General features: G+C 39.9%; 1 protein-coding gene across 3 annotated transcripts in view; it reads left to right on the top strand.

Annotated features, from left to right (window-relative positions):
- SEPTIN7 (septin 7) overlaps window positions 1–13,401 on the top strand; it is a 138,965-nt gene that overhangs the window by 93,408 nt on the left and 32,156 nt on the right. For all 3 annotated transcript variants that reach the window (XM_088476035.1, XM_088476034.1, XM_088476033.1), the window contains exons 7-8: window positions 3,487–3,579; window positions 4,722–4,818. In XM_088476035.1, the coding sequence (XP_088332161.1) occupies window positions 3,487–3,579; window positions 4,722–4,818 (190 nt within the window). The remainder of the gene's footprint in view (window positions 1–3,486; window positions 3,580–4,721; window positions 4,819–13,401) is intronic.

The raw sequence follows: 13,401 nt of genomic DNA, 5'->3' as shown, positions 1-13,401 counted from the left end.
AGATCACCAACATCATGTTGCAGGAATTAGAAAGGGAAATTTGGTGGCTAAGTGCCCTGTATCAACAGTTTGGTATTTTGTTATGTTTCTTTAAATGAATTGTGATGCTGAGGTGCAGTAAGGATTTTGTAGCGGTTACCAACATCTGGAATCTAGATTCAATCTCTTGTCTCCCTCATGTTGATGAATAACGTATGTCATGGTGGGTGCCACTATGACTGAAATATATATGCCTGCCTTTAAAAGCTTTAGGATTAATAATTTGTTTCCATTATCCTTTTATGACCAGCAGGACATGTATCACTGTCTCATTAGTTCAGTCCAGTCAGTTGTTGTACTGTGTGATTAGTATCTGATGGTGACATGCTTTACTTAGAAGTGACACATTGATTCTGTGTTCAGTAATCCCACACTTAATACACCTGGTGTACAAGCAACAATTACGAGCGTTGGTGTGAGCATTAGTAATCTGTAAAGACAACTGAAAATGCTATCCTAAATGAATCCCTTTTTCCTTACTCTAAGCAGGTTACTTGTCTTGTCTGCACTAATGTAAATGAACTGGACTGAAGGGAATTTTATTTTTATGCAAGCAATTTAGTACATTAAAAATGAATGCATAAAACCTTTTATAAAACCTAATTCAAATGTAATATGCTACCTCTTAAAGGAGATGCTTAATATTGATCATATTCTCACTGCCCATTCCCAAATATCTGTCAGGTAGAGTTTATTTATCAGAACTTTGGGGTTATTCAGTCCTCCAGGCCAGAAGACAGGGTAATGGATCGTTGCCCCCAAAGTAAAATTGAACAAATCCATTTTATTGATGAGCTGAATTGTGTTGTTGCGGCAACATTGTCAAATAAAGGTAAAATGTCTTGTCTTGATGATGTATGACCTATAGAATTGTCTTTGTGGCTTTGTTTTATTTTTATGATGTGAATTTAAGAAAAGTAATCTCTTCCCTCCTTGCTGTTAGTCTTATCGGTTGCTTATAATTCACGGTCTGTAGCATGTTTTTTGCTAGTTTAAATCCGTCATAGGCCCGTATTCAGTTTGAGGCAAAAAGCCGGAATCCGCGGAAAAGTTTCGCCTATGACGTCATTTCGCCAGGCGGAAAAGTATCGCCGTATTCAATTTGAAAGACTTTCCGCCTAGGCAGAAAGTCAATGCAATGTTATAGGTGGAAAAGTTTCGCCTATGAATAGCAGGCGGAAAAAAGTGCAGAATTGAGGTTTTGGGGTGCAACATTGCGGGATGTCCAGTGCTGCCTTCAGACAGTCCTCCAAAGGTAAACTACGTAAAAAAACTTAAGGACACCCCAAAAAATCACTTTGAATTTGGGGGCGAAAAAAAAAATGTTGGGGGACAAAGTTAAAAACTAGCAAACTATACTCTGGGGGGGTCCCCAAGTATGCCCCAGGTGTTGTTTTTCATTGCAGGGGCTTGCGGCAGGTGGATTGTTTACGATTTTTTTCAACTTAACTTTAGCAACTTTAATATGCTGTTCCCCATTTTCAAGTACCTCAAATTTGCTGGGATAAGTTATTTCCTGCAAAAAATACTCCTGAATACTATTCTGCACCACTTATTCAAAAATGCTATTTAGCAGCTATTGAGCCCGTTTAAAAACACTAAATACCTTCAGCAAGCCAAATCGGGGGGTATTATAGCTTTCCCCCATGTCACAGCATCTTTTGCGGTGTGTCAGTCTGATTTCCCCTATTCTGACAGTACTCTTCACCTGTCCAAGTTTCGTCGGGTCCCGTTTTCGCATACTTTTAAATTGAATCCGGGGATACGCGGGCACGCGCGCAATACTTTTCCGCCTACAAAACATGCGATGTAGGCGAAAAGTCCGGGAGGCGGGAAAGTATCGCGGGTCCGCTCAAATTGAATACGGCTCTTGGTTTGTAAAAGTTTCTAGGTTAGCAATAAGTGGATATAGAAACAGGTATGGGACATATAAAATACCTGAGGCTTCTAAAACATTTGTGATCCGTGTCACTTTCCATGTTGTGTTCACACACCTTTACAGAATGTGGAAGATGTCCTATAGTAAGGACGAGGTTGGTGAGGATATTGCACTGTAGTATTAATGTACAAAGAAAGGCCCTGTGATTCGCGTAGAACCTTATAAGTAATTGGTATGGAAAGGAATGTTGCTTTAAACTTCATCTAGACAAATTCTTGCACCGTAAATCTGTGACATGCTTACAGTAGGAAACGCAGGTAGGAGAGATCGTAGTTCATTTTTTTTATCAAGACTGCAGTTTCCCAAACTCCTTTATTACAGTCCAGGTTTTAAGGATATCCATGCTTGAGCATAGGTGACTTGATTAGTACCTCAGTCATTTGATTTAATCATCTGGATCAATCAGGGATATGATTAAAACCTTGACTAATGGCAGAGTTTGGAAGATCTTTTTTTGTTGATTTGGTTCTCTCTAGATCAGTTTCCCAATCTTCGCCATTACAGTCCAGGTTTTAAGGATATCCAGATGGTTAAATCAAATTTCCCGAGGTACTAAATTATGAATATAACAAAAACAAAGCGAAAAGTCTTGTCCACTGGCGCACAGGAATCAATAATGTTATTGGTTAAAAGCTGCCTCCTCATGGAGCATTGCAACTCCAAAAGAAAGTACAAAGTACCTAAAAGGAGGGGCACTTTAAATAAAAATATATAGACAGGATTTCAAAGCAATAAAAGACTGACTCCGTTTATATATAAATATAAATTTATTACACTAAATGCAAAACATGACAATAATAAAAAACTTTAAATAAAGTATCCAGTTCACAAAACAGCCTCTTCCGAATGTGTCAGCCTGAGAACTGTAGCAAAATATGTTGCAGGTATTAATTTAAAAAGTATCACAGTTCAGAAATGTAGCAGCAGAAGTAGAACTATGTATCCTTGTTAATAATAAACAATAACCAATGTTTCCTCCATAAAAAAGTCTGCTTTTTTGGGGGGGGGTATTATAATGTTCCATTTTCCAGTGATATATATAATGTATTCCGATGGGCAGAATAGAGAGTAAATAATAAAATCTGCAGCAAAGTTAGAATACTTGCCGTTGATGAACAATGAGGAACATATGCAGCTTAAGGGTTATATTTTGCGTAATACGGAAGGTAAGATGTTACCAGGATCCCCATCTAAAAGTACTTTGCTCCGGTTAGCTGTCCTGCAAGGTGATAGTAATCAGGATTCCTGGCTTAAAACCCCTCGCTCTGATCACACAGTGCCGGTATGCGCTGATGTGCGCATTCAGCTGCCCGAATAGTCTCTGCACTGACCAATGTTTCCAGTCTTCTATTGATCAGAACTTCTGCCTATATAAGTTTATTTTACATATCAGCACCTCTCCTTATTGTTATATTTTGCTTATGAATGTATTTGGTAAAACTTAAATCATAATGTTTTTACTACTTACTAAAATTTGTGTTTCCTTTAATTATTTTTTCTTTTTGCAGATAATGAAAGAAATCCAGGAACACAAAATTAAGATCTACGAATTTCCAGAAACAGATGATGAAGAAGAAAATAAGTTGGTGAAGAAAATAAAGGTTTGCATTTAAATTAATTAAACTTATAATGTAGTCACTTGGAGGGTCTCACAAGGTTTAATGATTGTACATTATTTTCACAACTTATGCTGTGCACACACAGTACGATAAACTGTCAGATTTTAACGATAACAATCCTATCGTTAAAATCTGACCGTTTCTGGCCCCTGCAAATGCCCATACGATGGTTGCTGCGCGGCCACGTATGGTCGTTATCGACCAACTACCATCGTCTGTGCAAACAGTCAGACCTGGTCGATATCCACCAGGTTAGCCTGCTTACTATAGGGACGTTTGCGGGTAGTTACAGTCGTTAAGGGGTTACTGCATGTGTTGGATGAACATCCAACACATGCAGGATGATCAGTCGATTGCCGATCGTTATCTGATCGTTGCCATCGTACCGTGTGTACGCAGCATAAGCTTTTCTCACTTGTCTGATTCATCTGATACTCCTAGGTGTTTTTACTTTTAAAAAATGATTTCTACTCTCTGGTTTAATATTTTGAGTTATTCCTTTGTTACCTAGACCAACCCTGTTAAGTAGGGAGGCCAATCTCTGGATTGGTGGGGCCTAAAAATTGCCAGGGTTGAATCCCGGGATTGGAAGCTTCCAATCCCGGAATTGGCCATAAAGATTTTTTTTTAGATGCCGGGCAGCGCTGAGCACCTCCAGCAGAGTGCTCAGACACTGCCGGCTCCCCCTTCCCATGGCTGTGCGCACTGCGCAGCGTGACATGAGGACACCGATTACACTGCGCAGCGCTGGCTGGATTGCCCACCTACCTCTCTACAGAACACCGCCGAAAGCCCCCGCCGGGAAAGTCCCTGTGGGGCCTTGGCGGGGGCATTTTTTTCCCGGGAGTACCAGAATTGAATTGTTTTTTTTGTCTATCCCGGGATTGGCCTCCCTACTGTTAGATATGGATTGCGGTGGCAGAAGTAGTGATGGCAGTTACGTGAGTTTAGTCCAAGCTTAGCAATGGATCAGGTCCTAGAGACTTTTAACTTCTGCACAGAGCACAAATTAATCCACTAAGCATATTAACTGGCCTTTTCATTTTTTCTGTATTGATGAGGTGTCTCAGTTTCTTTTTTCTGTGAATGTAATAAGTCTTTATCTTTTTTTGTTTGTCTTTTAGGACCGTTTACCACTTGCTGTGGTGGGTAGTAACACTATCATAGAAGTGAATGGCAAACGAGTAAGAGGAAGACAGTATCCATGGGGAGTTGCAGAAGGTAATAATACAAGTACAGTAAGGATGCTTCCATTATGTTTGTCTCTAGTTTCTTATTCACATACTGTATTTATGTTTTTCACACTGCATTTCCCTTGTGTCATTGATCGGGATAGTTTTTGAGTCCTTGTTTCCATGGATATTCACTTCCAAAATATTTATTGTAATTTTCAACACAGAGTGCAGAGCAAAGTTGAAATTTCTGGCGGGTGATCTTGTTTTTATCATACTTTATTTTATCTTAAGTGTTTGTTGCTGGCTTGTAGCACGGTTCCTCTGTGATGTTTATGGAATAACTTTTATACAGGAAGGACATGTTTTAGTATTACTACTTATTTCATCTTGATCATCTCTTTGGTTGTCATATTTGCATTTCCCTCCATAAAATAAATTTCTACTTACTCTGGGGGACACTGGACTGGGGTATAGGAATGGGTCTGAGGAACTTGGCACTGAACTTGTGTATACAGTCCAAAGAAACCTCCATTTAAGTGCTCCTCAAATCCCTGCTCTCTAGTTCATATAAAGATAGTTCAATCATCTATCACAGTCAGATATAATAAATTGAGATAATGAACCTTTTAGCTCTTACTTGTTTGAATGTAGGCTCTTGCTCCTTTTATACCCCGTAAGCCTCAAGCCTTCAGTTTTTTTCAGTGACCAGTGGAGCTGGGTGTGTGCTTTCAGGCTCTTAGAGTCTTTCAGTTTTTCTTTATTTTCTAGGCTGGGACTGGCTGAGTTCCACAGCCTGCTGCCTGTTCCTTTCAGTTTTTCATCAACACCCAGGGTCTTCACAAAGATAATGACAGTCCTCATGTCACACTCTGCGATCTCAGGCATGCTAATTGTTCCATACCTAGATGATTTTCTGATAAAGGCTCCCTCCCCCTCTATACTACAGGATCAGGTTGTGTTAACTAAAAATGTCTTAAAGTCCCACGGATGGATTGGCAGTCTAAAGAATTTCGATCTCATATCTTCTCAGATCAACATTTTCTTGGGAATGATTTTCGACAGTCACGCAAAGAGTTCTCTTCCCCAGGGTCAAGATTTTATCTCTACAGTCCTTGGTCTGTTTAGTCTTACGACAGCAGTCCGTATCTATCCATTTATGCATGAGACATCTGGGTAAGATGGTGGCCACGTTCTAAGTGATTCCATGCTCCAAATACCATTCCAGACAATTCAGGGACAACTCCTTGAGAAGTGGGACAAAAGCCCATCTACACTATTCCAGACTCATCAGACTACCTTCAGAAACTCAACTATCACTGCTGAGCTGACTAGGCACACTCAATCTCGAAAGGAGATACCTTTTTCCCTCTGGGACTTGGTCCTGTGACAATGGATGCCAATCTCGGATTGGGGGCGGTTGACCTTAACAATACGTTCCTGGGTCTCTGGACTCCTCAAGAGTCTCATCTCTCAAGCAATGTGTTGGAGCTCAGGGAAGTGTACAATGCTCTGTTCGGTGCTCAGTCATTACGCCAGGACCTCCCAGTGAGAATTCAGTCGGTATTACCAGGGGGGGAACCAGGAGCACATTGAGATAAATGGGACCTGCCAGACATGGATATGGTGTCATCCAGGCAGAATCACGTTACCGACATGTTGCTCCAGAACTTGAGATCCGGCAACTAGTCTCATAGACGCATTGGTAGCTACTTGAGACTGCTTTCTAATTTATCTATTCCCTCATCTTCCAATATTGCTGAGCATTCTGAAGAGGGAGAATGCTCAAGTTAGCTCTTTAGCGCCTTCCGTTGAGACCAGACCCATAATGCACCATGGTTTCGTTCATCCCTGTTGAGTCCTCCATGTTGAAGGCAAAAGGTTTTTCAGATTTCATTTAAATCATACTTAGTCAGAACACCAGCCTCAGCTAGGGACTATCATAGAATTTGGAACTCATATATTTCCTGGTGCAAATCAAAATGTTTTCCTACATCCACTTTTTTCATCTTGCTAGGCTCTTACAATTTATACAAAATGGCCTAGAAGGGGGTCTTTGGCTCTGATCTATAAAGGTTCAAGTTCTGCGCACTCTAGGCAATTTCAGTGAAAGCTAGCATTACTTCCTGACCTTCACACTTTTTTTGTAGGGTTTGCTCTATGTGCAGCCTCCCTATATTCCTCCTATAGCACCCTGGGACCTTTGTCCATTTGAACCATTTCTGGAAGTAGAGCTTAAGTTCTTATCCTGGAAAACTGCTTTTCTCTTTGCTATTGCTTCAGCAAGAAGAGTTTCTGAATGGAGTGCCTTACTTTGCCATACTCTGTTCTTAATATTCCATCACGATTGAGCAATGCCATCTTTTCAGCCTAAAGATGTTTCAAAATACCACATTAATCAAGAAATTGTGGTTCCTGTTGCAGATCTGGTTATTCTACAGATTCTCAGGTTTCCCGGCCTCTAAATGTGGAGAGAGCCCTTCTAATCTACAAGGGTTGTTCAAAAAGTAATGCCTAAATGCTCACAACTCAAATTTTATTATAGATTCAGATTGTAAAATTTGCAGTAAAATACTTTGAAGTCTTAGTAACAGAATGACTCTACTCAAAATATTCACCATCTGCCCTCAAACATTTTCTCCACCTCTCAACCCAAGCTGTGAATCCACTTTGGAAAAATTCCAGTGGTTGCTGTTTGACCCAGGAACATATGGTGTTTTTAACATCCTTTGTCTTCAAAATGTTGACCACAGAGACAGTATTTGAGAGGGCCAAACAGATGAGTCAGAAGGGGCCAAATCAGGACTGTATGGTGGATGTGGCATTATTGCCCACCCCATTTTGGCAATGGCCGCAGATGCTGCCATCGAAGTGTGAGGTCTGACATTGTCGTGGTGTAAGGTGACATTTTACAGTCGAATTGTTGACCTGTTTTTGCGGATGGCTTCTTTCAGCTTCTTAAGTGTAGTAATGTATCGATCACTGTTGGTTGATTGGTTTTGTTCCAAGTAATCGATGAGAATAACACCTCGGCAATCCCAGAAGAATGTGGCCATGACTCTGTTTACGGATCGCTGTGATTTAAAGTTTTTTGGCCTAGGTGAACTTGGGTGTTTTCATTACTTTGACTGGGCCTTTGTTTCTGGGTCATAAAGGAATACCCAGGTCTCATCTCCTGTAATGACATTTTCCAAAAACATCTCAGGGTTGGCTTCAAAGTTGGTCAAAAGGTCATTGCACACTTCCATCCTCTGGGCCTTATGATCCCTGGTTAATTGCTTTGGAACCCATTTAGCACACACTTTACGATATCCCAAATCATTGATTAGTGTTTCTACAGTGCCATGGCTGCATTCCAGTTCATCACTGATATCTCTGATGGTCACACAATGGTCTTTCTGAATCATGACATCGACTTTGTGTCGGTTCTCTACTGTCACTGCAGTTGATGATCTGCCACCACAAGGTTTGATGCACACTGACAATTCTCCCGATTGAAAACGCTTCATCCACCTTCTGACATTGCTATAGTCAATTCTACGCTCATCATACACTTTTTTCGGTCTTCTGTGGATTTCTATAGCACTGCAGACTTCTTTTTCCAGAAATTCAATGACTACTCTTTGTTTCATCTTGGATTCCATGGTATTTTTTGGACTACCTAAACAAAACTACATATATAGTTAGCAGACATGTTAATGTACAAACTGACAAAGTTTCAAATAAATTTTGTATATTATTTCAGAGTTATGAGCATTTAGGCATTACTTTTTGAACAACCCTCGTATGTTAATGAAACTAATGACCTCTATCAAATGGAAAGTTTTTTTTTGTGCTTTTTGTCAGAAAAGGATGGCCAGCGTCAAAACAGACTATAGCACGCTGGATTAGAGAAGTCATACATGCTGCTTATGTTGCGGATGGTCGGTCAGCCCCCAAGCATGTTACTGCTCACGTGACTTGATCAGTGGGCAGCGCGATAACCGCTGAGCAGCTTTGTAAGGCAGCAAAATGGTTGTCCATTCAGACCTTTGCAAGGTTTTATACAATTGATTAATTCGTGTCCAGGGTTGCACCCTTTGGACAGAGTTTTGCGAACAGCAACACTGCTCCCCCTCCCGTAGGTACAGCTTTGGCATGTCTCAAGTGTCACCCAGAGGAAGAAGTATAAAACTTAATTTTTGTACTCACTGTATAGTCCTTTTTCTCCGATTCCATGGTGGACACTGGACGGTGAGTACAAAAATCCCATTTTCGTGTTTCATTTGTGTTCCCTATTGTGTAAATATAAGATGCTAGTAGTCTTTGAGCTCATAATAGCTCCCCTTTAACAAGAATTTATACAGATGTGTCCTCATACACTATTGCCACAGTCGCGCCAGACAGCCCTTCTCGGCTTGCGCCGATCATCTTTTTTGCTTGAATATGTGTGTCTTAGGGCCATATTCTATTAGCAACGAAAACTGACTTTTTTCGCCATCGGCGAAAACGCCCTGTATTTCGCCAAAAAACAGGCGAAAACGGCAACAGGCGAAAAAAAAAAAAAAAACACTGGAGAAAAGTTTTTCCCATCTCATACCAGGAGAAAAAAAATACAAAAGCCATATTTTTGGCTAAAAATGTGGTAATTTCTTTCAGAACCCTTTGGACATCCCCCTAATGTTAAATTACCGGAAAACAAATTTGTAAGTTGCGTACTTTGGCAAAAAACGACAGCGCAAATTTTGTGCAAAAAAAAAAATAATGTTGAAAAAGGTTTTAACATATTGGGTCTGATTTTTCGGGGGCGGTATGGATGTGTCAAGTGTGTTAAACATCGAAAGCGGTCGCAGCAGGCGTTTTTTTAACGCTTTTTAAAATTGCGTTGAAAATATACTTGCACCCATTTTAACGTACCCACAATTTACGTGGAACAGTAAATTCCTGGGAAAAAAAATTGCTTTCATCTTTTTTCAAGAATTTTTTTTTTTCGCCCAAAATTTGTGCGGTTGGTTTTCGCCAAAGTACACAACTTACAATTTTATTTTTCCCGGTAATTGATCATTAGGGGGGTATCCAAAGGGTTCTGAAAAAATCCCTGCATTTTTAGCCAAAAATAGGGATTTTTTATATATATATATATATATATATATATATATATATATATATATATATATATATATATATATATATATATCCTGGTCTGGGATAGAAAACTTTTCTCCAGTTTTTTTTTTTTTTTTTTTTTGCCTGTTGCCATTTTCCCCTGATTTTTGGCGAAAATGTTGCCCTTTTTTTTGGCAAAAATGTCCGTTTTCGCTGCTAACTGAATACTTCCCTTAGTCGCAATGTTATGTGACAATACCATAGGATGATACTGCACCGATTAGTGTGGGGGACACAATGGTATATGTTAACTTTTTAATTGTGGAATAATGTGAACTGGTGACGCTACAACGTGTCAAACATATTTGTGGTGTTGGGAGTATTTACAAATTAGAATTTTTAATAATTATTTATTGGAAGGGACATCCACAAGTTAGTTGCCCCGGGGCCCCCCACAACCCATGGTTTGGCCCTTTCTCCTTATGTAAAGCAACTTAGATTTAGTCAGTGGGGCCAGACAGAGCAAGAGAGAGGTGGTGGAACAGGACAGGGCCATAGTCACAGCAGGGGAGCATGTAATGATGGTTGGTATAAACTCTGACCCCTCCCACCAGTGTCAGTGATGTCACTTCTAGAGAGTTCAGGCAGTAAACACACCTACAGTCTCCAAACACTTCTGTTATTGCTATACTTACTCATCTCTGGATGAAAACACAGACAGTTTATAAGAAAATAAAAAGGCACACAGGCAAGCACAGGCCACATACAGAAAGAAAAACACTTTGTAGAGGGGGAAAAAAGCGAGGTCTTCCCTAAAAGTACAATCGTAAAGAAGAAAAGAAAAAATGTAATACTACGGATAATCTAAGTGGGGAAGGTTAGGGTGCAGGGTAGGGAGGGTTAGTATGAGGGTACAAATAAGGAGGGTTAGGGGGAAATAAAACAGGGGAACAGTACTCACTGTTCCCCTGCCGGGATTCGAACCATTGGGATGCCGCTGTCAGTGTACTTACTGACAGCTGGCATCTCCTCCGTCTGTATTTCATACGGATTCCGTTCTGTGAATGCTGCATGCAACAGTGGTAGAGAATATTGATTCTTGTGTGACAGACTTTACACTGCCTTATGAGCAGTTAATTAAAGTTTAGAAGGCTTAAATACACATACAAAGCTCTGGAGTCACAGTAGTAATCAGGGGTCACACAGCCGGCCGTTGCAGCTGCAAGGAAGAGGCCAGGAAATCTCAGCCAGCCGACGGAGATTCGGGCCTCTTCCCTCCCCCTCAACGACTGCAACACGCCTCTGTTTCAGCAAACTAAGGCCATCGCCGCCCCCAAACGGCAATAGACTGTCAATCACTGGCAGTCTGCTGCCAGTTTACGTGCCCGTTCTGCACATGCGCAGAACAGGTCTGGCGCCTGCACAGATTCTCGATCATCGAACTGCTGAACTGCTGTGACCATGTGGATATCTGATTGTTCTGTATTTTGGAATAATTGCATACCATAATGAAATCTTGGGATTGTGACCCGAGTCTAAACACAGAATTAATTTGTTTCAAATACAACTTATAAACAGAGCCTGGAGGTAATTTTTTACAATATTTGTAAAACTGTTTGTGTCTTAAACAAAGTTTGCGTACATTTAACCATCAGAAAGCAAAGCTGTCACTATCTCAGTCATGCTCAAACAATTCTGTGTCTCAGAATATTTGGATATGGGAGACTCAACCTGTATGTGTGTTAATGTGTGTGTAATATATATATTATAAATTGTGTATGTGAAATGGAGATAACACTGCACTCAGATTATACAGCAGGTGTGCATTTTGTTTGATATATAAAATAAATATATATAATATACATTTTTATTTTTTCACTTTTATTTAGTCTACCAAAATTTTCAGAGTAGATGGAAAAAAGTGAAGAGTTGGACAGTTTAAAGTAAGGAAGTGCTTTGGCTCTTTGATGTGTTTGGCTGGCAGGAAACAGAATTTTGGCATAGGAAATCCAACAGCTGCGTTGGAAGTAAAAGTGTCTTTCATCCTTTCATAAAGTAATATTCTGTTTTTTTATTACTTCAAGACGCACTAGCAAATTCTTGCTCAAGTGGACTGTTGGGGCAGGTGGAAGCTGCTTTAGGGATCTTGCAGTGTTCTGCTCTACCTACTCCGCTCTTCACCCTAACTTAGTTTTCCGCATTGGTAAGGCATTCTAGTGTTTTTTGCAAGTACGCACATCCCCACACCAACACCCAAGATTGTTGAGGTCATAGTAATTTATCATCTGAATTAAGCAACACGTTCATGGTAATTTTATAGTCTGTGACTATTATGCTGGGAGGTAACTTAATTGTAGATGGAGGTTACCCCTGCCTATTGTGTCTAGGAGTGAGCGGTTATATACTTAAGGGAAGTTTGCAGTATACTCCTGGTACATAGCCCTGCTCTCAAAGTATGGACATATTGATTGCTATAAAGAACATGCTCTATGCTGTGGTGTTTCTCCTTAGAGCCAGCCAGATGCAGAACACCGCTATTTTTGTCTGCATGTGAGAACAGACCATGTTTTTCTCCATGAGATCCATTTAAGTTGAATACACAGCGCATCAATGTTAAACTTCCCGCTGGTGCAACCTTATATAAAAAGTATAAATTATATTTTTACAGCAGCAGAAGGGGATCATGTAATGTAAGTATGGCCTACAGTACAAACAATAGTAGGATTCCTCGCAGCGCAGGTCAAAAGTTATCAGCACACACCTCAGAGGTCATCTTCGTATATATATCTTACCCCTGTGCCTAGCTTGTTGGCAGCAGGAAGAAACCCTATCTGTATAGATGATGTACACATGAGATTATCACTTCTCTGTTTCCTCAGAGTATAATCTTCTTTGAAAGCTGTATTATTTTAACAGAAGTCTGAAAAATGCAGCTTGTTTGTCGTCATGTCCCAGCTTAAACTGATTGAGTTTAATAGATGGTGTGTTGTGTATACTGTGTGTTAAAATTGTATTTCCATTTCACAATTTTATTTTAAGTTTTTATTACGTCTTTTTATTGGTAATTTACTTGTAGATATCTATGGCAATTTTCTTCAATGCAAAACAATTTTAGATCTAAAAATAATCAGATTTATATTTTTCTGCTAATCGGTTTCATGTAGTTCCCATGGTTTGATCCACAGAATGAGTCTCTCAAATAACTTCAGCAATGGTTCTGATAAAGCAGCATAATCCTAAAAATCTGTAGCTGATGCTTAGAAGATACATCCACCTGTTGTGATTCATTTATTTATAAAAATAGACCCAATACACCTACAGTAGTGTCTGTTTTAGCAGTACAAATGCCTACTTATCATGAATTGTTAGGTACATTTCTAACATGTACCTGAAAGTGAAGACACCCAGCAGCGGCGAGCACTCGCTACATGCGTTTAGAAATACTAGGTCATTAGGCGCAGTGTTTTATTTGTCATTAGTACAATATGAAGAGATGAAAAAGCATGTGTGATGCACCACTAACTTCTCTAAAGTGTTACAAAGCCTA

The sequence above is a fragment of the Taudactylus pleione genome, unplaced genomic scaffold, assembly GCF_031769625.1.
Source record: "Taudactylus pleione unplaced genomic scaffold, aTauple2 ptg000181l, whole genome shotgun sequence".
In the NCBI taxonomy this organism is placed as follows: domain Eukaryota; kingdom Metazoa; phylum Chordata; class Amphibia; order Anura; family Myobatrachidae; genus Taudactylus; species Taudactylus pleione.
This window is presented reverse-complemented; position numbering and strand designations above follow the sequence as displayed.